Source organism: Cydia strobilella, chromosome 1 (genome assembly GCF_947568885.1).
Source record: "Cydia strobilella chromosome 1, ilCydStro3.1, whole genome shotgun sequence".
NCBI lineage: Eukaryota > Metazoa > Arthropoda > Insecta > Lepidoptera > Tortricidae > Cydia > Cydia strobilella.
Window position 1 is genome coordinate 1,570,611 of NC_086041.1, and position 27,097 is coordinate 1,597,707.

Consider the following 27,097-nt stretch of genomic DNA (forward strand, 5'->3'; position numbering starts at 1 on the left):
AGGTACCTCCACCTTACAGAAAACCGCAGCCAAATAACACTAGACCCTACTAATAGTGTTGTGTTCCTGCCGGTGAGTAAGGTTGCCAGAGCTCGAGGGAGAGGAGTGTTAGGGTCGACAACGCGCATGTAACTCCTCTGGAGTTGCAGGCGTACATAGGCTATGGAGACTGCTTAACATCAGGCGGGCCGTATGCTTGTTTGCCACCGACGTAGTATAAAAAAAAACAGTTTCTTCAGAATAACACGACAGGTTACCCTAGAAACAGTACAATCAATAAAAGTTATGTCAACACGAAATCATTTGGCAAGGGGCGTATAATACCAGCGACGTCACATCAATACTCATGTCAATATATCAACACTAAAATAAACAAGACATTATTCTTTCCCGTTATACCATTCAGATGAAAAAGATCATAAGCATCTCTTGCGTAAGCTTAAGCCTTGGACTCTTCTGTTTAGAGTCGATAGTATAGAGAATTTATAGAAAGTTCAAATACATTGAGACATTTCAATTGAATCTACCATCCGATTAATAGAAAGTAAGGTAGATTGAGCCAGTGCCGCCGGATTAAGCCAGCGTGGCGCCTGTAGCAAATTCTGTCATGGGGCCCATGGATTGTTTTAATTTTGTCGGACGAAGCGAACGAAGTGAAACTTAGGTTTTTGTACAGCCACAATGCGTAGGTGCGCGAGGCCCCCTAACGCGCGGGGCCCGTGGCATTTGCTACTTTTGCCACGTGGCTAATCCGCCACTGGATTGAGCCTATAAGTTGAGTACCGCTGATTTGTGACAATTCGGAAATTGATACGACTTCGGATTGATTTGTGTTATGCAAAGGTAAAAATTTAGTATCGAAAGTAGTTACTTTTTATTAGATATACAACTATCTCACCAACCGTCTGAGTTAAAAAGGAAAGCTGGAAAACTCCATACCGTGAGAGGAGATATCTTATTTTATATTCAATAAGTAAACTGGTGACTTACCTGAAACAATAAAAAAAAGTTCATTTAATCCAACAAAATATTAGTAATAACATAGAGTAACTTATACTAGAGCGGTACTGTCATAGTAAATTTTGTAACCCCAGTAAATTCACTGCCATCTGTCGACACACTTTAAAACTAAAAATGAAGATTTATAAAAATACGATAGAATGTATTTAAATATAGATAAATGATTTTTTTTATTTGCATTAATTATTTTTATGATTTTGACCCATGTTCTTTCACTGATATGCGTTAAAATTGTTAAATAACAAACGAAACCGTCAACTCCATCTATACGACTGTAGGCCAAAACTAGTAGCGCCCTCTGAACAAGAATCAAATTTTCTTGATTTTCGAGGCACGTTTTTTCCATAGACTGTATCCATCTATTACGGAGTTATATCTATCTTTGGTAATAATCACTAAATTTGAGGTAAAAACGGAGCAAAAAATGTTCTTTCAAATGCAAAAAGGTGACTGAAACATAATATACATACAGGATCCTAAGCAAACAAACTATATATAACATCTCGTTAGTCTCGTAATGTATCGTCTCATTTAAGTAGGTACATTTCTTTGTAGAAACGAATACTTATGTGTAATGAAATGAAGTACCGTGATTCATTTATTACATTACATCTACATTGAAGATATAAGTAAAATTGAGCATAAAGCGAAGTTCTCCGGAAAAAGGTAGGTAAAAGCTCCACGTGTACACCAACAGTAGTATCTCTCCATACCGCGTCTCGAATTCTCTAGGAGAAAACGTAAAAGGATAAGGAAAGGGCCACTCAACGCCCGCGGAAGGTCAGGAAGGCAATAATTTACATCGACTCGAGTCGTGCCTGTCACTTAGGGAGGTACAATGTCAAAGGACTGAAAAGAGGTGTAAATTTATTGACAACTAGCTTTTGCCCGCGACTTCGTCTGCGTGGACGTAGTAACCGCAGCTAGAGTAAGAATAGCGCCTGGAAAATTTTTCATAGCGATCTAAATTTGAGCATGTTATGCACACAAATTAGCAGGCACTTCGTTAATTATCTCAATTCCACCCCGTTTTTTACTTTCTTCAGAGATGATTTTCGGGATAAAAACTATCCTATGTCCTTCTCAGGGACTCAACCTATCTCTATGCCAAATTTCATCTAAATCGATTCAGCAGTTTAAGCGTGAAGAGGGAACACACAGACAGACAGACAGACAGACTTTCGCATTTATAATATTAGTATGGATTTATGTGACATGGTTGTTTCATATGTATTGACATACTCAGAAGACATTATGATACAAGATAAGGGGGAGCAGATAAAATACCTTTTCGTATAGATAGGTGATACTCATGTTAGTTTGCTAATAATTGACTTAGTTTACAAGTAAAAATCAGGTGTAAATATTGTACAAAACGTTACAGAAAAGTGTGTGAAAAACTTACCAAACGCGAAAGTTATAATCTGTTTCGATACACTTCGAATCCGCTTAGCGATATACAGGAGTTTGCAGCTAATATTACTTTGAAAATCCTTTTCCATCTACTTTGTGACATCAATATACTTTAACAAGTTAAATATCGATATAAAAGTTGTAATAAACTTAAAAAAGCATGGGTTCAGTGAATTAAACAGCAAATATGGAACTATTAAACCAGTTAAAAACAACAGTTGTGTTATCAATGTATGTTACAAAGATGTTAAAGATCAAAAGTTATAATGACAAGAGTAGGATATCAAGACTATGAAAGAGATTTAGTGAAATAAACGACAAAGATAAAGGCAATAATCTGCTAGAAAACAAAATTCAACAAGAAGACGCTCATGATAAAGCCAATAAGCTTTCCGAAATTGATGTACATCTAACGCGTAAAATGCATCATGCCAAAATTCCGTTTAAAAATCCTCAATCTGCTGTAGCAAATCCACCGACATCGCAATATAGGCAAAACCCGGCTTATCTAATAATAAATCCCACTGGTATTTCCGACGGAATGAGATGGAAGTCATATTTCCATAAGATTACAGTATCGGGGTCGACACCTTTGCATTAGATTTCACTGGTAAATTGCTTCCAGAATTAATGTTGACGATAACAGTGTCAAAGCTGTTTACCAAAGATTTATGTAAGATATTTAACGGATTTCCTCTGCTTTAAAAAAGTCTTCTAACTTTGAAGTCGGAATTTCCTGTTTTGACAAGTCATTATACTACTCTTTGCTACATATTTCAGTCTCTCCAGGAAAAGGACCTTTCCTTTTCGCCTCCTTGAGATCTTTAAATTCCCTTGCAACGTCTCTAACAGGCTACATTATTTAGCTACTAGCTTTTGCCCGCGACTTCGTCTGCGTGGACTTAGTAACAGCAGTTAAAGTAAGTATAGCGCCTAGAAAAAATATCATAGCAACCATTCAATTTGAGCATATTATGCACACAAATTAGCAGGCACTTCATTAATTATCTCAATTCCACCCTGCTTTTTACTTTCTTAAGGGATGATTTTAGGGATAAAAACTATCCTATGTCCTTCTCAGGGACTCAACATATCTCTATGCCAAATTTCATATAAATCGATTCAGCGGTTTAAGCGTGAAGAGGGAACACACAGACAGAAAGACAGACAGACTTTCGCATTTATAATATTAGTATGGATAATCGGCCTCACAGTGTTAAAGCATTTTGAATGTGTTATGTTATGAAACCGCAGTGAAATGACTTTCCAACAACAAGTTAATCGTGTTAAGACCTGGCCTGAAATGCCTAACTAGCTGAATTACGTTAGCGTTAGCGCGAATAGCTTTTAAAACTTGTTTAGCTTAAGCTCCACTTCGTTAGTCGGATAAATTGAGCTTTGTCAAGCTCTGAGAACTAATTAGGCTTCGTAAATCTTTGTACGCTTTATAGTTTTTTATTTTGTTTGTGGTCTTGTATAATTTAAGGCTTTTTACATGTTGTCTCAGCGGTTAGCGGACAGCAATAAGTTCTTTCTTGTACCTAAATAGTTTCAGTCATTCTACTAATGTCTTTATTCTCGGCTCATGGCAGAACTGACAGTCACGTGCAGTTTCACAAACATCTTTCAGTTATCTCTGACTTGAGGTTTATTAGCATTTTCAGTATCTTTAGTTCTAGCAAAGAGAATAGAGTGTATAGAGAGTTAGTCATAGTACATTTTGTAGTCACAGTAAAAATCTAAAAATTAATAAAAATATCAAAAAACTTTTAGAACAGCATATGACTTTGACCCATGTTCTTTCACCCACATGCATTAAAATCATTCAACAGTGCCAATATGAAATAAAACTATGAAAACGGATTATATCGCGTATATTGAATTTATAATACATCTATCGCGGTAACCGAAGACAATATTAGTGCCAATATGATTAATTGCCTATTTTTGTATTTTATGCCATACGATTAAATAAATAAATTAAAATTGTTAAATATCAAACGGTGTCGCCAACGCCATCTACACGAGTATAGGCAAAAGGTATTGCGCCATCTATTCGAGCATACATGTTTCTTGATTTTCCGAGGCACGTTTATTTCTTAGACATTACTTATATTATACGGAGTTACATATACTTTGGCTTTAGGTACCAGTTATTTTTACTTCGGTCAATGTGACAACGGGCACGAACAGAGCGTTGGAGAAAATGGCGCCCAACGTGGAGCCTCCTAAAGAGGAATTTAATGAATGTGTGATAACAAGCTAATTCCATTAAACGTAAGTGTTAATGCCTCGTTATAGGCGAGGCAAGAGTAAATCATGAGTTTCAAAGCGATTTTGCATAAAGAATTCTAAATAATACTGTATACATTTTACGAGGCAGCGAAATACTTAAGTACCTATTCATAATAATAAATCAAAAGAATCTGAAATATTTTCGGAAATACAATTTCTCAATGGTAATTTATCACAAAAAAAGAAGTGTACTTGAAAAGACGTTAACAATGGCAACGTTATAACAATAATTAAAATTAGAGAACCAAAGGACCAATAAAAACCGGCCAAGTGCGAGTCGGACTCGCGCACGAAGGGTTCCGTACCATTACGGAAAAAAAAACAGCAAAAAAATCACGTTTGTTGTATGGGAGCCCCACTTAAATATTTATATTATTCTGTTTTTAGTATTTGTTGTTATAGCGGCAACAGAAATACATCGTCTGTAAAAATTTCAACTGTCTAGCTATCACGGCTTATGAGATACCGCCTGGTGACAGACAGACGGATGGACAGACGGACAGACGGACAGCGGAGTCTTAGTAATAGGGTCCCGTTTTTACCCTTTGGGTACGGAACCCTAACAACAGACAAGCGTTCATTGCGTTAAATTTTAACGACAGGAACAATAATTTGACAAAAATAAGTACATTTTTTATTAGGAAGCAAAATTTTATTAATTAGGAATACTTGTTTACTGTCAGTCTGATATCTAAACTAAAAGAAACAGTAAATGAATGACTGGGTTGAGAAATATAGAACTCAGGAATTTCCAGATGTAAAGACATTTATTAGTACTATTAGTAGGAAAAGTAATAATGATAATCACCATTAAAGGCTTTGCTCTGATAGTTAGTATTTACCTACTACGGCAATACTACTGAAGTTCTGATTTACTTAAGTATTTTTCAATATTTTATATCCGAATTTTAACCGTGATTGTGGTTGGTCAGTGCCTCCGAGCTGGAAAACGGTTTTGGGTACTACGTCGGTGGACAGTGCGGACGAACCATTAGCGAATGACGTAGTGAGTGTTGTGTGCAACCCATCATTTGACAATAATGCCGTAAACGAGGGTAGTTTCTCGCCCCCCCTGCCGACACCGGCGCCCGCGCCGAGTCATCGGGCGCGGAGGGCTGCGGCCCGCAGTCTGCGCCGGTCCGTCACCGTCGACGCAAGCTCCTGATGACGCTCCTCGGTACGGAGTGAAACATGTCGAGCGTTTTCGACTTAAAATACGTGAGTGACCCGTTATTAATATATTTAATATTTTATATCATTAAAATCAAAGGACCGTTTTCTTTTTTTATCTAAAACCGCTCAAAAATATCTGACTTTGGGAGAAAAATATATTTTTTTTCACTTATTACCGTTTTACTACGGAACCATTTTTTTTTTCTTTAAATATTTTGTGTGACCTGTACTAGTTGTGAGTAAACTATATAAAAAAAAATAAGTCAAAATAGCCTTTTAATAATTTTGAATCAATTTGAGATCCAATAATAACTTGCAAAAATCATTATTCAGGATATAAATTTCAAATCAAACTACCTCGCGCACAGGTATATTACGTACTCGGCAGTCTCGGCATACAACTTAAGGGGCCCACTAATTACCAGTCGGTTGTTCGGAACTGTCAAATTTTTGTTCTAACTGACAGGCTGATATCGTCCCGTGGACTGATAATCAGTGGGCCCATTTATTCTCATAAAATATACAAAGATACTGTAACAATGTTTTGCAGTCAGGAGTCTTTAACAATGCCACTTATCGGTACATTGGAACTAATTGAAATTGTACTCTACCTAAAGACTTCAAGGTTCATATTGAAGTTTACGAGAAATATAAACTTGCAGAAGCTACTTGATTGTAATTAGTCTGGCCACGTCAAACGTTTCCATGATAACGTTTGTTTTCGTTGGGGTCCCTGTTATTCAACGCGGAGGGAAAACTAATGGTCTTCCGTTTTCTGTCTGGTACATTAACATTACTTTTATACACTTGTTGCTTTGTCTTTTTAATGCAATTTTGCTTGAGGTTACTTTCATTTTCCGCGAATGAAACAATCAAAAACTGCAAATTTATCTGCAGTAAAAAAATGGAATTTTACAATTATTAACATAACATAATTGTAAAATATGTAGTTTTAGCGAAAATATAAAGAAAGGTTATAGGGTTAGGTTATAGGGAAGCGCTGGTGGCCTAGCGGTAAGAGCGTGCGACTTTCAATCCGGAGGTCGCGGGTTCAAACCCCGGCTCGTACCAATGAGTTTTTCGGAACTTATGTACGAAATATCATTTGATATTTACCAGCCGCTTTTCGGTGAAGGAAAACATCGTGAGGAAACCGGACTAATCCTAACAAGGCCATGTTCCCCCTCTGGGATGGAAGGTCAGATGGCAGTCGCTTTCGTAAAAACTAGTGCCTACGTTAATTCTTAGGATTAGTTGTCAAGCGGACCCCAGGCTCCCATGAACCGTGGCAAAATGCTGGGATAACGCGAGGATGATGATGATAAAGAAAGGTTATCATTAAAACTCTTCTTCTTTCTCCTCGCCACTTCCCGTTACGCGGGGTCGGCTTTCTTAATCTTGAGGCGCCACTTGCTCCGCTGATAAGCGTCGTCGGGAGTTAGGCCGAGCTCCTTCATGTCTCTCTGGACATTCGTCATCCAGGTAGTCAGCGGCCTACCTCTCCCTCTTTCATGCACAACCTTGGAAAGGCACTTTTTCACGACATGGTCTTCGGATCTACGGATTACATGGCCGTACCATCTTAGCCGTGACTCGGTTAGTTTGTCAGTAATGGGCGCTACTTTGAAACTACCCATTATGTAATTATTACGCACTTTGTCCCTGAGAGTAACTCCACCCGACCACCGCAGCATCCGCATTTCAGTTGTATTCGTGTATTGTTGTGTTTGTCGGTATTTCGGGAATGACTGCATTCTCATTTAAATTCAGCTGTTAAGCTTCTCATAAAAACGTGTCAACGAAACAAGCTTCAACGTTAATTTCAGACAACCGAGCCATTCTGAACATACTAGATAAAAGCCAGTTGATAGAAACCTCCATTTCTTTGAGACTTAATCCGCCTCTTGAACCTCGGCGATATCTTTTACTCCCAGCCCTCCTCTATTTAACGAGAAGGTCACCGGCGAGAAAAAGCTGATGGCAAAAAATAACAGGCCCGAAGCGCCTTTGGGTCATGAAAATTGGACCAGTGCAATTTATTATTCAATGTCAATTAGGCACGACAGTGAAGCATTCGACGCTAGCTGTGTTTTAATCAAGTCTTCGTTATTTCAGCAGTGAATTTCAATTCTTATATTTTGCATTGTTTTAGTTTATACTAGTTTTTGCCCGCGGTTTCGTCTACGTGGACTTAGTAACCCCAGCTAGAGTAAGAATAGCGCCTGGAGAAAGTCTTATAGCAATCATTCAATTTCACACAAATATTAGGCAACTCATTAATTATCTCAACTCCACCATGATTCCACCGCGCTTTTCAACCTCTTAAGGGATGATTTTCGGGATAAAAACTTAAACTATCTCTACGCCAAATTTCAACTAAATCGGTTCAGCGGTTTAAGCGTGAAGAAGTAACACACAGACAGACAGACAGACTTTCGCATTTATAATATTAGTATGGATTTGAATCGAAAGATTATCGACATGTTTTCTTTGACATTAGGGTAAAGTTAATAACGATACAGACAATGAATTGACACTAAATGGCGGCCCATTTCATTTTTAGTATGAATACATGTAAATAACTTTGCAAACGGTAATTTCAACGAGAGCCAATGAGACTGTGACATTTGACATCATAACTGTCACTATACTACTCGTACTTAAAATCTCTTTCAAACCATCTCAAATGTCAAAATGATAGACGAGGACAAACTAATTGCGACTAAAATAGAGAAAATAGTGTTGATGGACGTTTATGGATAATAATAAAATGTTTCCCAGAACGGGGCGGCAATGGGGCGAGATGAAATATATGGGGCGGGTGATGTATTCAGGCAAAATGTAGCTAAATCGCACTAGTGCAACAAAAAGGAATTTATAGTTGCACGATAATTGAATAGGTATTCAAATTAAGTACAATATTTGGAAAAGCAACAATTATCAAGCCACCAAAACATAGTACTTGGAAGATAATGATAACATCGGATTTTGTTATTCCACCATAAGAGGATATTTAGCACACTTATTTAAATGGGAAAAATTGCTGAACAAACTTTTCAAACATATTGATGAAATATTGACACAAACATCAGAACACAACTCCTATGAAAGAATTAATTCCGAAAATTTCATATCTTTTTCTTAAAGAAATCCATTGTTGGACATATGCATTATTTTCCAGGAAAAGAGACATTAAATTAAAGCTTGACCAGGAATATATGATCATTGTCAAAAGGGCGCTGTTATTTTCATGTATAGGGTGACAGTTCAGTATAGTATGAAAATATTAGTTCCAGTGAAATTCCGCAACATGGCGCGTGATCATATATTCCTGGTCAGGCTCTACTTATATACTATTGATTACCTACGAAAAGTGAATGATGGCCCATAATAATTAGGTCAAAGCGAACGTACAAAAAGGATGAAATATGTATCATCTGATCGCTTTCACAGCAACCACCATCCCACAACCGTTGTTTGGAAATGTCAACTTTACTGTACACATAACAAGGTTGACATTGGTGAGATAGAATAAGTGCGAAACGATGTTAAGACAGTGAGCAGTGGTTTTATCGTGCACTGCTTGGCATTCATTTATGTTGATGGCGCGTATCGTATTTATATGGAGGCCGATGGGGAAGGAAATGGAAGGATGTGTGACAGAGCAACAGATAAGGGTGTTGGGGAGGTTGAATCATTAAACGGGGTTTTTGTTTCATCCATACTGGATGGCCGGTGGGGCCGGAAGCTTCTGGAGTGGCGTCCGCGTACCGGAAGACGAACTGCCGGTAGTTCTCCAACAAGATGGAGCGACGACCTGGTGAAGGTCGCGGGAATTCGGTGGATGCGAGCGGCACAGGATCGGTCGGAGTGACAAGCCTTGGGGGAGGCCTATGTCCAGCAGTGAACGTCTATCGGCTGACATGATGATGATGATACTGGATAAATGGTAGACAAGAAAGAAGGATGATCACTTAATCAGGAATATCAAGAACATCTTGAATCGGATCGCAAACTTGTGTATTATAATGAATTTTCTAGATACACCCAGGAGGATAATGGTATAAAATTCAAACATTTTATACATTACCAGCTTTTGCCCGCGACTTCGTCTGCGCGGACTTAGTAACAGCAGCTAAAGTAAGTATAGCGCCTGGAAAAATTATCATAGCAATCATTCAATTTGAGCATATTATGCACACAAATTAGCAGGCACTTCATTAATTTTCGGGATAATAACTATCCTATGTCCTTCTCAGGGACTCAAACTATCTCTATGCCAAATTTCACCTATATCGGTTCAGCGGTTTAAGCGTGAAGAGGTAACACACAGACAGAAAGACAGACAGACAGACTTTTGCATTTATAATATTAGTATGGATATTACAGGCTAAAAAACACAACGTGACAAACAAAAAGGGGTGGGACTCTGATTAAAAGGTTTCACAATAAAGCCCCGATCCTATTTTGGTAAAACGCCACTGAATTAACCCTATAAAGGAGGGTTTCGGCAAAAATAGAATTAACAATGCACCGTTTTCAAAGGATTCGCTTTCAAAGAAACAAGTCAATTTCATTTAATTCTGAATTAGATATTTATACCTCGAATGCTTATAATTTCACCTTTCACCGCCTTTACCTTATAGATTCGCCGCGTACAGTGAATTTACCCATGTTCTTTTCATATAAATACTTTTCTTCGTTTCTCAAATTCCAGCAAAGGAATGATAAAATCATAACTTTAGTAATAATGTTGGAATTTTCAACAAATTTCAACTTAACTCCCATGGGTTATAAAACGAAATTTAGCACGGAAATGTAAGATTATAAATAAGGCGAAGAATCTAAAGCTTCAAATAATATATCCCTAGCTATGCACGATATTCATTCTGGGAATATCTCAACTCAACTCAAAGATTAGGCTTGAAGTGAAGTCAGTGAAAGATATTGAATATTTAACATTGCTGAACATATTTGTTGGAGAATTTCTATTCATAAAATTGTGTATTCAATTCCTTAGTCCCAGAGGTATATTTCAATGTAGAATTATCCGAGCTTAGGCGGGTAAAAGGGACTGCATTATTGCTACGGTGGCAGTAACAGTATATCTATTTTATAACTATTCCCGCAATATTAACTCTAAATGACAATTTTATGTGAACATTCCAAATGCTACTACTACAATTCTTGGTGTAATTTAGAATAGCTTTGTAATATCATTACTATGATGTGTCAAATTTTAATTTTATTAATAAATGATTGTATTGTATTGTATTGTATTGTATTGTATTGTATTGTATTGTATTGTATTGCATTGGTGGATAGTTTAATGGTATGATTTATAAGCTTGATAATTAGTGTTTAAGGCTGTAATATTTTCATGCCGTTATTCGACTGAAAATTATGTCGTGACCTAATAACTATGTACATAACATCTGTTAACTACCATAATAGGGTATTTGACTACTAGTCAAATCAGTTGCTTTTTTCGAACTGTCAAAACGATTTTGCTACTATGGAATTAATATGAAATACTAGCATGTGACGTCACAATCAAATTACTTACTCTTTATAGTTTTATACGAGTTTTCAAATATAAATTGTGTCTATAATTAACTGCTGTCTATGTTTCTCTATTAATCTTTCGGTGCTTTATTACATGCAGGGTGTAGAATAATTTATTTTAAATACAGTCAAATACGCTATTCATGCAAATAAACGAAATTCTATTCTCTATTCTATTCAATGTATGATATATTATTAAGACATGTAAAATTATTTTTTATCAATAAATGATCGTATCGTATCGTTTTACTATAGTGAATTTGTGTTAGATGTTTTGCTACATTTAGCATTTATAGCTTGCTTGTCTAATTTGATATCTTATGATTTAATATTATGTTGTAGTAGAAACAATTGCTTCATAAGTCAGAAACGCGCATGTGACACCCTTCATATAGCAACATCCATACCCTACGAAAACCGCTTAGCGTTGCTTGTTAGTCTCCATAGGCCAAAATCGAGAAAAAACTGTCTTAAAATTGAATTCAGCAAGAAGCAGGTACCAGGGCCTCATGAGTTACGAGGAGGTGTCGTTGACCAACCCGCCGGGGGCGCCGGGCCCGGCGGCCGGGGCATCGGTATGAACTGTATGAAGGTATCGCGGGCTGCGGCAGCTCGCGTATCTTAGCTGTATACTTTTGGTTTGTTTACCTATATGATTCTACTAGTTGAAAGTATTATTTTTTTGTCTAGTAGAAAAAGTATTGTATACAATAGTGATATAATCAAGATTTTCAATCTCGTACCTTAACTTAAGCAACTCAGCAAGCTTCGTTGCTTAAACACGGTACTCGACTGAAAAGCTCTCTATTATATCACGATTGTATAAAATACTATTGTGTTATACTTTGTCATTGTGTGCTTTCACAATATTCTAATCAGATTTGATTTATTTATTTCCGAAGCTAAACTTCTCGTCTAATAATTTGTTAAAATTATGTTCGTATTGTTGTATCATAACGTAGTGTTCATGTATTAATGTATCTCTACGTACTTAGCTACATACGTATGCATGTACCCAAACACATGGACAAAGACAACCCGTTACCAAAGACATGGAGCGGGCGCAGACTAACATATCGACAACCCAGGACAGAAAAACCTGGCGCCTTCGAACGAGGAGGGCCGACCCCAAATAACGGGACATGGCAAAGAAGAAGAAGAAGAAGAAGATACGTATGCATGTATAGCGCAACGTACTCACTAATAAACACGGTTAACAACGGAATATTTGTACCAGTGTTCTCTGCGTCCTAACCACAAACCCAACATAAGCATTGTCCAATGTCTGTAATAACATACTACATATTTAAATCCAAACCAAAGGATATGAGCACAGCAAACTAAATAGCATTGTCGCCAAACCTTCAAACTCCCAAGTCCGCACAGAATCCAATTTGTAAGTCCATTACGTAGAGTCCGGTACTGCAATCTCGCCGCAACATCGTATAATAAATACATTACCATACTTTACAGAAAATGGGTCAGAGAGTTTGCCCATGCGAAGTGGAGAAAACTGTTCACCTAGATTCTAGAATTTAGTTGCGAATTGTGCGTTTCCAAAGCTTGGAAAAGTTTTATTCGAATAGCGGTGACATTGCGAGAGTGATGAAGCCCGGAAAGGTTTTACTCTGGAAAACTGAGTGAAGTAGATCAGAATAGGGAAGAGAGCAGTTTGCCAGTGTCGGAAGACAAGTTAACTACTATTGACAAACTACTAACGTTAGTACAGCCTTTTGATCAGTGCCTGGCAGCAGACACGCATTTAAAGTTAGAATCCGAGCTCCCTGTCAAATGGAACGGGGGTGCGCGGAGGGCCATTCCTGAAGTGGCGGTCATAGAGTATTGACGATAATTGTAATTAGCTTGTGAGAAAAATACCACTTTTTAACTGACTTAAAACTTTTGATGGTGGTTCTAAGCTTGTCGGACTTTTTAGGTATGATCTACGATTTCTCCAAGACAGCTGAACTGATTTGAGAAATTGTTATTATTTTGTTTTCATTTCATGGTCATCTAGGACAAATCTAGGAAATTTCAAACAGCCACACATGATTTGAATGTACTTAGCTCGTGTATATGCTTTTAGAAAGCGACATCCAATGAACTGGAACTCAAGACCATAAAAGATGAGATGACACACAACTTTGTGAACTAGATTTTTTTAAATTATATGTTCCGAGAACTACTGGAGAATTGAAGATAGGTGAGAATTGCCGAGACAGATAGCTATAACCGTTTATTTCGTTATGTAACTGAAATTACATTAGGATTTTGGATATTAATTCGATATCAACGGAACGTAATCTAAGAGCGATATGCGAACGACACGAATCAAATAAACCCTGCTAAAGCTGCTCGGAAGAGCACTCCAATAAAATCAATGACATTAATAAGGCCGGAATCTGGGCCAAGTTCGCGTGCCCGATAATATCTAGGTCACAGCGCAGCTCCTCCGATCTCAATACCGGTGTGTGAAAATCATAATTCACTTGGCCACAACGGCCAAGTGAATTAGGATCGATGAGGAACCATTGAAACCGTCAAATCCTGAATAGGGACTTAGAAATTGTACAGCCTCCTTTAACACATTCACTGCTAAGCTAAACCGACAACATGGGTTTCCCGGTATGTAGCGAACATACAATTCCGGTATGCACTTAAAGAAGCAAATAGATAACTGATGTTGAGTCACAAAACCGTAACCGCCGTCATACAATCGAATTTACTCGTAAAACTTCTACTTGCTCTATTTTCTTTGGATTACAATTTTAACAACAAAAAGTATGTATAAAAATATAAAGTCATTTTAATAAATTAACAATTAAATCCATGAATACAAATAATTACATCAAGTAACTATTAGTCAACCCCGTTCGTTATCGCTCCCGGTGGAAAAGTGCCCATTACCACTCACGGCATTACCCCGCTGGATGGCTATATGGGCAGCCTCTGCCATGTGCCAAAAATATGTTACTTTTAAATATATTCAGTGCCAACGCAAGCTTCGTGCTACCAGCGTAGCCGATAACATGGGAAAACCCGTATGTGGCGAAAAGCGCCTACGAACAGAGAATTTGCCTAGCGGGTGGCTGGGAGTGAATGCGTTAATGTTTGATGTCAAGTTGTTATTTCGGCATGTCGTTTAAAATGACAGCGCAACTCGATTGTATGGCGGCTAAGTTTTTGTGACTCGTCGCTAAAACAAATTTGTGATTTCATAATATGTCGGTTTTTTACGCACACATACTTATTACAAGGCTTTGACCACTCACTCGGTCAGCCCTCGAGTTGTCAATGTGCGCGTGCCGCGGTTAAACACGTGAAATCGGCATGTTATAAAGTCACAGTTTTGTCTTAGCAACGAGGTACAGTAATACCCTGATTTACGCGAGGAATACGTTCCGCAAAAAATCGCGTTAAGTGAAATTCGCGTTATATCGGGGTTGACGGAGAATCCCCTGCTCTTAAATTTTTCCAAGCAGAATGGTATGAGAAAGCGGGGATTTCCGCAACCAAAGACAAGTAAATGACTGCTTTTTTTAATGTAAGGTAGCAAAAGTTGGGTATAGCAGAAGAGGCATCAGAGCCAAGTGAATACAGTGGAAATGAGAGCGTTGAGAAGTGTGTGTGGTGTGAGATTACAAGATAGAATTAGGAACAGTGTGATAAGGGAAAAGTGTGGACTGTACGAAGATGTAGTGACAAAAATTGAGAAAGGTACGTTGAAATGGTTTGGAGACGTGGAAAGAATGAGTGAAATAAGGCTAACAAAGAGAGTGTATAGGTATAAGGGAGGTAGAAACGGGAGTTGAAAGGGGCAGACCTCGGCGGTCTTTCTCTGTTCAGATCGGGGAAATCCTGAAGAAAGGCCAGGTCAAGAGCACCCTAAACCGGCGAGCGTGTATGAGGAATGTTATGAAAGTGAAGGAAGCGAAAGAGGTATGTCAGGATCGTAGCAAGTGGAAATCCGTGGTCTCTGCCTACCCCTCCGGGAAATAGGCGTGATTATATGTATGTGTAGGTATGTACATATGTATTTTTAAAATTATACTCTGGCGAAGCCACTTTGTGAATAGAAAAATGCGCAAAATTCAAATTTTCCATGGGAGGTCAACACTGCGCCTACATTAATTAAATTTGCCGCCTTTTTCCACTGGCGGAAATGGCTTGCCAAACTATACATAAGCAATCCGCGTAACGCGAGGCATTTTAGCGCGAAATTTGAAATTCGCGTTAAAGCAAAACCGGGTCGCGTAAAGCGGGGTATTACTGTATCTGTGTATCTTTTCGGTAGATGGACTACTGTCCGCGCACCAATTCCGTGCATTCAGAGGTCAAGGAAGTGGGAGGGTGTGCGCCGCGCCCGTACGTACATAATGACACTACTCTGTCATGACGCCCAACATTCCTAACATTCCTCAGCCGTGCACGGAATTCGCGGGCGGACAGTAGATAAAAGTCTCTTCCAAGCAAAACTAAATTCAAACACCGAGGCTTATAAAAAGTGAAACAATATAAAGTACGCCTTTGTCTGTGTATTTTTAGCGTGAACGTAACGATCGTTTATTATTCACGTTTGTACGGGCTTTGTTGGAACTGTCCACTGAAGGCACTGAAGTGTGATTCCCATCGCTCGGGAGAGTTGTGGGCGAGTAGGTATAATTAAAGCGTGAAGCGTGAAGCGCTGGTGGCCTAGCGGTAAGAGCGTCCGACTTTCAATCCGGAGGTCGCGGGTTCAAACCCCGGCTCGTACCAATGAGTTTTTCGGAACTTATGTACGAAATATCGTTCGATATTTACCATTTGCTTTTCGGTGAAGGAAAACATCGTGAGGAAACCGGACTATAATCCCATTAGGGCTTGTTTCCCCACTGGGTTGGAAGGTCAGATGGCAGTCGCTTTCGTAAAAACTAGTGCCTACGTCAATTCTTGGGATTAGTTGGCAAGCGGACCCCAGACTTCCACGAGTCGTGGCCAAATGCCGGGATAACGCGAGGAAGAAGAAGAAGAGGTATAATTAAAGCGTGAGTCTAAGTGTAAGGCCTGAGTGGACGCTCGAAGCGGAGCGTTCGGCGGGGCGTGCAGCGTGGCGTCGGGCTCGCAAGTGATGTGAGCAGCGTGCACTAAGGCCGCTCTTATACGTTTTCATTTGTTTAATATGCACGCCGCACGCCCCGCCCCGCTGCACGCCCAACTCGAGCGTCCACTCAGGTCTTACACTAAAGGCAAAGAGGATATAATAAGATAGAGCGGTACTGTCATAGTAAATTTTGTAACCACTGAAAATTCACTGCCATCTATCGACATACTTTAAAACTAAAAATTAAGATTTATAAAAATACGTTAAAATGTATTTAAATATGGATAAATGATTTTCTTATTTGCATTAATTATTTTTATATGTGTTTGACCCATGTTCTTTAACGGATATGCGTTAAAATTATAAATAACAAACGAAACCATCAACGCCCTCTATACGAGAGTAGGCCAAAACTAGTGGCGCCATCTGATCGAGAATCAAATTTTCGTGATTTTCGAGGCACGTTTTTTCCTTAGACTGTATCCATCTATTACGGAGTTATATCTATCTTTGCTAAAGGTAACGGCTCCAAAGTCTTGACCTTGTCTACTTGATACAGAATTTAAGACCTCTCTTATACTGGATAGACCAAGAACTTTACTTGTGTTACTTCAGGGAATACATGTTTCAAACGTTGAACGGCCAAGTCTTTGAAAAAGCAACAGACAGGCGAGCCCTTTTGCATACTAAATGACGTTGCTGGGAATAGTGACAGTGATGGTTGTTTTCTTTGCCAAGTTTAATGTTTAAAATTTAACTAGAAATTATTTCACCGACTGTGTTTTTCACAAAAGAGTTAATCATTGAACGGCTAATTCTTTAAAAAACCGGCCAAGTGCGAGTCGGACTCGCGCACAAAGGGTTCCGTACCATTACAAAAAAAAAACAGCAAAAAAAATCACGTTTGTTGTATGGGAGCCCCATTTAAATATTTATATTATTCTGTTTTTAGTATTTGTTGTTATAGCGGCAACAAAAATACATCATCTGTGAAAATTTCAACTGTCTAGCTATCACGGTTCATGAGATACAGCCTGGTGACAGACAGACAGACAGACGGACAGCGGAGTCTTAGTAATAGGGTCCCGTTTTTACCCTTTGGGTACGGAACCCTAAAAAGGAACTGCGGAATAGAGACAGAAATGTTGTTTGAAGTAAAACTTCTTTAGGCGCGACTAGAGGGTAACTCAGTTTTTTTTTCTGACGGAAGTAACGCTCAGTAGTCACACACAATAGGACACACGTCAAAGTGCCAACATAGCGATAAACGTCATCGTCAAAGTTTTACTTCAATCGCGCGTAAAGATTACACACTTTTTTTAAACTTGTGAAGTATATTTAAGTTCAAATTATAGCAAATTTTCCTTAATCTACGATTTCTAAGAACGCTACGGAATAATGCTACGTGCTACGGCGTAGCGCTACGAGATATAACGACTTCAGTAAAGAATCACAGAGCTTTGGTAATAACCTAATAACTAGGAGGCCAGTTCGAACGTACATTTGACATACAAAAATGATATCTATGTGATGTCATTTAGTTATCATTAGCGTACTGGCTCGTACATGCACTGGCGCGAGCGAGACCAGCGGACTTAGCACGGTAGCATTTTTATCGCCTGTCACCATGCCTGTCACGTTCTAACAAGTATGTAAGTGCGAATGTGACAGACATAGTGTCAGTTGATAAAAATGGAACCATGCTGACATTTCTGGCGTGGCTCACTCCGCGATTTCGTCGCGTCGCTACAAGTACATGCGGCCCACACCAATTTTGGTGTCTAGCCATAGTAGTTGCCGCGCACCGCTACGGAACGGAAGTCTGCTCGCGCTTGCGCCACCTAGCGGTCATATCTGTCGTAATTGACGCGTTTTGTTAGAGAACGAATCTTAAGAGCTCATTCCCACTATGTCGGATGTCGGTCCGATTTTTAATCGGGTGTCGTAGCGGCAGAACATTTTATATGAAGCTGTTCACACACGAACGACAACGATTTTGTGTCGGATCCGACATAAATTATCGTGCGTTTTGTCAGCCCTCCGTCCGGAAAAAAATCGTGTCGGCGGCGCTGTTCACATGATGTCGGATGTCGGACCGACCCCGCCCGCGCCGCACCCCCTGTGCCTCCCGCGCGTCAAATGAGAACCGTGGCCGACAGCCGACTAGTGTGAACAGAGGCACCGACACCCGATTAAAAATCGTCCCGACAGCCGACTAGTGTGAACAGAGGCGCCGACATCCGATTAAAAGTCGGCGCCGACATCCGACATAGTGGGAACGAGCTCTAAGCTTCTGTAAAGCTGATGGTTCCAGATTCAAATCCATTTAGTTGTGTGAAGAGCACAAATATTTGTTCCAATTGTTCTGTGCACTGTTGCACGTTGCACAGTGCACACACGACATAAGAGTACCTATTGTGGCTATTGCATTGTCTGCCATCTTGCGTCAGAGCTGCATTATGGCGCCCCAGTTGTCACTGGCATGGCGCCAGCACTTGAGGAAACTGCCGCCATTGCTGGCAACGTGGCAACGTAATGTGGAGATTTTTAAGGGGTCGACGGTTATCGGGCTTAGTTATCCCATTAGCATAGGCAAATTGAAAGTTTCTTTTTTAGGGTTCCGTATCTCAAAAGGAAAAAACGGAACCCTTATAGGATCACTCGTGCGTTTGTCTGTCTGTCTGTCTGTCACAGCCTGTTTTCTCCGAAATTACTGGACCAATTAAGTTGAAATTTGGTATGCATATGTACGTTTGTGACCAAAGACGGACATGTAACGCAAACAAATTAATTTTAAACATGGGGGCCACTTTTGGGGGTTAAATGAAAAAAATATAAATGAAGTTTTCCAGACTATATCGTGTTATATATCAAATGAAAGAGCTCATTGTAAGAATCTCAAATATATTTTTTTATAATTTTAGCATAAATAATTTAGAAGTTATTCAAAAAATAGGCAAAAAATTACCATTTCCCCCCCCCTTTATCTCCGAAACTACTGGGTCTAAAATTTTGAAAAAAAAAATAAACAAAATAGACATTTACCTATAGATTACAGGAAAACCTATTAGAAATCGCAGTCAAGCGTGAGTCGGACTTAATTACTTAGTTTTTGATCCGACCCCTACGGGTTTTTTAAAGACATTTCACTCACGTTTCACATACAAAATACATTGTCTAAATTGTGTAATATACGGAACCCTTGGAACGCGAGTCCGACTCGTACTTGGCTGGTTTTTTTTATGTGGAAAACCTTGCATTTTTTTATACTTTATGTTGGCACACCAGTAATCACATTAACACTTGAGCGTTTTCGAAAAAAAAATTACATTTCATGTGACCGTGCAACTAACCGTGAATCATTCAAAACTAAATATGAATATGTTGAAAACTAACCGTGAATCATTCAAAATTCAAAACTAAATACGACTATGTTGCGTTTCTATACATTTCTCATAAAAGCCAGTAAATCCAGACATTCGTATCGAAAACCAATCGACCTAGAACCGAATTGAACCGGTTATTGTTCAATATTGCTCTTTTCTCTGATTAAAGATCGGCTTACTTCGCTTTTCCGAGAAAAAATACGAGGATCGTGACATTTTTGTACGATGAAGCTGGGCCGGGGATTCAATTAATGTCGGCTGGAGAGATATTGGCGATCTTATACTCGTACAGTCACCTGCAATAATATGTTACACAACGTACGCCGCAAAAATATCTGACACGTTCTTACTTGGAGTCTTACGGATGTTGGTGTGGGATGCTACCTGCGTAGACACACTGGCACCGTCCCACCTCCAACGGACTAATGTAAAAGCGGGCGGAGCGGCGGAAAGCGCCGAAATTTTAAAACGTAATAAATATAAGAGCCGTGGTAGAGAGTATCATTTCATTCCATTTGGAGTTGAAACTCTAGGTCCATGGGGTCCCAGCGCGCATAAGTTGTTTGCAGAAATCGCGAAGCGTCTGGTTGACGTAACTGGTGACCGAAGAGCTGGCGGCTTTCTCGCACAACGTATCAGCATTGCGATACAGCGGGGAAATGCCGCCAGCATCCTTGGTACAATGCCTCAAGGGCCTATTTTAGATTCAAGCTAGTTATTAATTTCGTTTACGTAGTACCACTGTATATATCTTGTATGTAAATAAATAAAATCAAAAATGCTTGGAGTCTTATAAAAAATATATATATATATTATAGGACATTCTTACACAGATTGACTAAGTCCCACGGTAAGCCCAAAGAGGCTTGTGTTATGGGTACTCAGACAACGATATATATAATATATATAAATACTTAAATACATATCTTATGAGCGAGCGTGTCACATATTTTTACGGCCTTCGAAGAGTAACAGTTTTCGAAGAGTGCCTAGTTTTAAGATTTTAATTCAAACACAATGTAATATATACAATAATGAAACTCCAGGTCTTAATTTAAGAAATATTTGTAAACTTGTTTGTAAACGACTGTTTGTTTCTTAAAAAAAATAAAAAAAATAAAAATAAAAAAATAAAAAAAATAAAAAATAAAAATTGTTCTTGAATAAACAATGATGATGATGATGACATATTATTGCAGGTGACTGTAGATGGGTTAGTTTCAAACCAATGCTATTATTCAGTTAGTGACTTTTTTGATGATAATTTATAATTCATAATCCATATATTCTTTATTTCAACCATCGTACAGGATTCTTACTTTATTTTCAATTATTATGTACTGACTATTTATTCGTTTTATTTCAAATGTGTACAATTTGTAATTTAAGTGACATAAAATTATTTTATTATGTTATTTTTATTTTTGCTTTTGTTTTTGCTATTATTTTGATATTCCCTTTTTTTAAGCATCTCATTTCTTTCATCGTATTGTCCTCTGTATGTGTGCTTTATGGAATAAACGTCTTTCTTCTTCTTGTTCTTCTCCTTAACATATTTTAATGTATTACTAATTTAGGAGACTGTAGATTTGTTAGTTCGCATGATTATTAATTTATTTTATTTTATAATGTTTAGCCTAGATTACGGTTTAATATATTGTTTTATGTCCTCACAGGACGTCATGGACTGACTTTGCGAATTGATGTAACACCTTAATTATAAAATGTATGTACATGACTTTACAATCAATAAATGAAATGAAATGAACCCTCTCCACAATTCTCCTTTACCAAGAACTGATGAAGACCAATTGTGGTATTTTCTATAAAAAGGGACCTCATTGTCGATGGCGCTTACGCCATTATTAACGATGCTCCGATATAAACACAATGCCGCGCGACGCTGTGCGGCGTAAGCGCCATCGACAACAAGGTCCCTTTTCAGTGAAAATGCCCCATATGTTATGTGAATAAGTGATTGTAATCTATGTAACGTGGAAAAAGTGACTGAAATAAAATAGTTATTTGTTATACAAGGGTGCAAAGTTGTATTTTACCCGCGAGTGTGGAATTGATACACGAGCAAGCGAAAGGATTTTATAGTTGAACCACGAGCGAAGCGAGTGGTTCTAAAATAGAATCCTGAGCGTAGCGAGTGTTTTAACAGACGAGAAGTAAAATGCATTTGCACCCGTGTGTAACACAAAACTTTTCCCCTCACTATAGCGAGGAAAGTGCAACATCCACAGGCGTTAGATCATCTTCATCAACTGGAATCACTCATTTTTTTACGATATTATAACAAAAAACTCGGAAATTCTGTACTTTTACGTGAGAAGTTTTTAAGTAAAATTTTTGTTGACAATGTTGACATTTCTGACGTATGAAATGTCAATGATGCGTTTTGAAATTGCATCGACTTAACTTGTGCGTTCAGAATTATATTTAACATAATTATTAAAAAACAAACGTTTATTATGGAATTTTAAGGTTTATGACTTAAAATCATTAAATAAAGCTAAATCAGGTATTTTTTTATTAAATTCTCAAACCATTTATTTAATGATAATTAATATCGAACGAACCATTATTATGATGCGTTTTACGTTTTGTTATCTGTCAAGCTACGCTAGCGTGTTTAACGCTCCATCCAAGGTCAAATTACTTTCCCCACTAGTGGATAAAATGCGTTTTTCCCCGCTTGTTTTAAAGGATAAAAGACGGCTTTCCGAGCTAGTGAGGGGAAAAATATATTCTTAAGGACTCATTGAAAATTGACATAGTGTTAAAGTATGTAAGTGTATAAAGATCCCTTTTAATAGAAAATGCCTCAATTGTGTAACAAAAATGACATCATCAATTCATCAGCATACACAGGGATCCCTTTACATAGTAAACACGGCTAAATCTACATCTAGCACAATTATCCCCCAGTGCCTCTATTTACCAACCGCAGTGAAGCCCCGACCCGATTTCCAATCGAGACGTCAATTGGAACTTTACTAATCTCATCATAATATCGTTCATAGAGAAACATAGTGTCACTCACAGATATAAATATACCATATATGACGCAAATGCATTTACTTCGCGTCCGAACCCCGACCAAGCGTCGAGGTTGACCGTCGCTCTTGACAGTCCACGCGCGTCAGTTGTTGCAGCCGGACGTCCATGAAAACTAAAAAGATGCTTCGTTGTGTGATAATTCACTGCAACAGCCCAAAACTTGCGAGCACCCAAAGGCAAGGATATATTTCCTATCACAGGTAAGTAATTTTATAAAATTATATTGTGCGTACGAACGAAATTTCGATTTTCTTGTTTCACGATAGACCCTCAGTTTGTGGTAGTGGCGCCCTATACGCAGAGTTTCGCGTAATATTTCCTATTGGTGCGAGCAAAATGCACAATATCAATAACATGTCAAATAGCATATTACGTTCACACTTCCAGAGTTCGAACATACCTCCAGGGCGTAAGTGCTCATTTAGAGGGGCGGGTTAAATTGACATTTGTTCAGCTTTCCGGGTATTAACAGCAACACTAAACTAATTGTAAACCGTATCTCCTCGCTTTAAGGTTCACGTTTGGCCAGTCTGTGTCAAAGGTAGTGAGGCTGAGTCGTTATATTAAACGATGGGTTAAGTGGTAAATAGCGTTAGAGGGAAAGTAAGGGGGAAATGGGAACATTACGGCGTAAAATCAGCGACAGGCCGGAAAAATAGACAAGAAGAAGCAAACTAAAAAGGATTCGTTGATTCGAGCGAGAACATTGATAACTTTAAAAGTGGAAAAATTACTGCCTTGGGTGAGACTTGAACTCACGGCAGTAATTTTTCCACTTTTAAATTTATTCTAAGCTTAATAGCAACGATCGCAGACGTTTCTGCTTGTTAAAAATTAACATTGATTACCATTCCCCAGAGCCTAAATAAACCTTCAAAAACTATACAAGATATCGAAAAACTTGACTTAATAAAACTTGTAACAAATTAAATCTCTTTTCATTTTGTACAAGTGGCCAAGTCGCTCAGACGCATAGTTTCCGAGATATAATCAAAAAACCGAAAACTGGAACCTTCAAACCCCCCTCTCCCCCTCCAGCACCAGGGTTACGGTCGGGGACTTTTGATATGTTCACCTCCAAACTAGTCCAAACAAAGCTACGAAGTCAAAAATTGTGTTCCAAGCATTTCCCTCTATAACTTTTTTTGGGTATTCATTTCCTGGCCTACATATATATAGCCAAACTAACAATTCTATGGAAAAAAATTATCTGAATTAAAGAATTAATAATAATATATTTAGATTAGATTAGATATATAACTCCGTATATTAGTTACTTCCAATCAAATGTTTAAAAGAAAGCTGCGAAATAGAAGCCAGAAAAATTGTCCTCATCGTCTATATGGTTTAACTGTTCAAAACATATTTCTATTGTAAAATATATTTTTTCCTAATAACAGTAATAACATTGTTATAACATTACATAACATACATTGGATAACATTGTTGTTATCCGTCCGTTGTTCGCGGTGCATGTTCCGGCAAGCATACCCATGTTTGGGCTTGACGCAATCCATGAACGCTAATAAGTTCAATCGGTGTACCTATTCTCTATATTTAAAATAATATAAACCACGTGACCCGGTTACACATTTTGGCAAACATTTTGTACTATCATCGGGCGAACGGTTGCCTCGCGTCTTTTTTTGTTTACGTTTCAGATCGATAGCAATCCGTCTTTGGAATTCGCTCCCTCTAACGATTAGACAAGCCCCAAACAAGCTGACTTTCAAACGAATGCTCTACAAGCACCTGCTAGATACTGTCTAGTGGGACCCCCCCCCCCTCCCCCCTTCCCGGCACATGCAAATATATATTTATGTATATTATATGATAAATTTGTATATGTATTTATATTGTTTATTTATGTAGTTTATAAAGGTATTATAGTATATAAATATTACTAGTTTGTATATTGGCGTTAGTATTAGAATTTATATTTAGAAATTTTTTTTTTCGCATCGCACTGCACCCACCTTAACAATTTCTGTTTGGCCCAGTGGTTGACTGGTAGAGAATGCCTCAAGGCATTAAGTCCGCCTTTTGTACTTGTTCTTGTGCAATAAAGTTTAAAATAAAAAAATATGGAATAGCTATTAATCATTAAAATTCTATATACTCACGTTTTCCTCGACGGTCTTCTTGATCTTGGCGCTCGCCTCGCTGACCTTGGCTCCCGCCTTATTGACGGCCGAGTACAGGAAGCTGCCGAGAGACTTGGCCCCGGCCACCGCCTTCGTCGTCACTGTGGAACACTTCAATTTAAGTAACTAGAAGTTACCCTTAGTGTAAGGCCTGAGTGGACGCTCGAAGCGGAGCGTTCGGCGGGGCGTGCAGCGTGGCGTCGGGCTTACAAGTGATTTGAGCAGCATGCACTAAGGCCGCTCCTATACGTTTGCATTTGTTTAACATGCACGCCGCATGCCCCGCTCCGCTGCACGCCCAACTCGAGCTTCCACTCAGCCTCGGCAACGATACGCACGCTTCAAGCTCGACGCTGACGCCAACCGCCATACATTGGTTACGACAAAGTCGACAAATATATAGCGTTCGGCGTCAGAGCGGAGCGTCAGCGTGGCCCTTGGGTTCCCCGGCCGTTCCCCAGGATAAGACTCCGTTCCCACTTGTCGGATGTAGGGCCCGGGTTTTAATATGATATCTCAGTGGCACTGGCAAAACATTTTATTTGAAGCCCGACACCGATTTGCCTGCCACTAGGTCATTGCTATGAGATAAATAAACAAAATATCGGACAGAAAAGGATTTCAGTTTTTCAAGGTTTATATAATAGGTTAGAAAAAAAAAGAAAACAAAAAATAATACTAACGCTCCTGCATATCAGGTACTTCGATGGCGTTAATTGACAACAACTTTTTGTCGGAGGTTCCTGGAAAGTGGAAGAAAGAAAACGGGGATAAAATAAAAGAAATAGCGAAATACGTTTAAATAAAATGGAGCACAACTACAAAGAAAATCGTAAATTAGTTTGCCTAAATAGCCGACATCAAATAACAGTGCGGACACGCTACACATCAAAAATCACTTGCGTTTTTATGTATGAACGGCACGTCTGTACACGCGTCATGCGTCATAGTGTGAGTAAGTTGCTTAAAAATAGTACTGAGAGTACGCCAGAAGTCCGCCAGATTTCTGTCGCGGGGCGAGGTAATTCGAGTCGGGACGGGACGGTGCGTGGCCGTTCTGTATGATAATACTATTACTTATTCTAAAATTGTAGTCCACCTCATTGTACCTTACATAAAAAGAAAAAGGCTTAGGTACTCTATTAAGAACAAATTTTTGTTAAATTTAGCTTTATATACTTAATTTCTTTCTATTTTTAGTTATTTTGAAGAAACATTAGTTTTAAGCCACAGCTATTGCTTTTATATAAATTCTGTTACCACCTACGGGAGAGCGGTGTCTCTTGACACAAGTGTCATTGTACGCTTAAAAAGAGGCACCTGCCCAGTTATAATTACGTTTGTTTGTGCGAACTCAATAAACATTTTTATTTATTTATTTTATTTATTCTGTGATCAAATCTACATAGGAGCTTTAAATTTAAAAAGGAATAAATACAGTGTGCAATAAAGAAAAAAGTATTTGTATGGGAACTCACAGAGTAAAAGATAGGCAGAGGTAAAATCGCTGAGACGAAACTGCGATTACATTAATTACATAACACGCCGATTTTCTTGTGTTTATGCGTAACACACACATTCACAATTCACTAGTCGAGGGCGAGCGGTAAATTGGCTCAAACCCGTATGCGTGCGAAATCGGCCAGTTAGGAAGACACAGTTTTGTCTTCACGGCTCGATGTTCTTGTATTTTTTAGGTGCTGCCTTCCGCTCCCACGGAAGGCAGCGCAGCGGCCCGAGTGTCGGCGCCTCATTCACGATCGAGTCACCGATTTCGAGACTGAACGCCGCAGTGAGCTCGACAGGAAACGAGATGAGCTTAAGGCTTGGCCGCCGACCTCGATTCCCTACAACTATGTAGGTGGTGCGCTGACGTGCCCAAAATGCGCTCGAGTATTTAGCAAGAAGATTTACGTGAGCCACCTAAGGGCGAACCAGAGAGCGGACCAGCTACA

The 27,097-nt window shown here is 38.7% G+C and overlaps 1 protein-coding gene across 7 annotated transcripts in view; it reads right to left on the reverse strand.

Moving 5' to 3' along the window:
* Positions 1 to 27,097, reverse strand: part of LOC134750945 (synapse-associated protein of 47 kDa) — a 134,119-nt gene that overhangs the window by 98,830 nt on the left and 8,192 nt on the right. For 5 of the 7 annotated variants that reach the window (XM_063686249.1, XM_063686328.1, XM_063686628.1 and 2 more), the window contains exons 4-5: positions 25,826 to 25,885; positions 25,122 to 25,243 (exon numbers count right to left, since the gene is read on the reverse strand). In XM_063686249.1, coding sequence (XP_063542319.1) covers positions 25,122 to 25,243; positions 25,826 to 25,885 — 182 coding nt within the window. The remainder of the gene's footprint in view (positions 1 to 25,121; positions 25,244 to 25,825; positions 25,886 to 27,097) is intronic. The other 2 variants (XM_063686558.1, XM_063686482.1) reach the window with 1 other exon arrangement.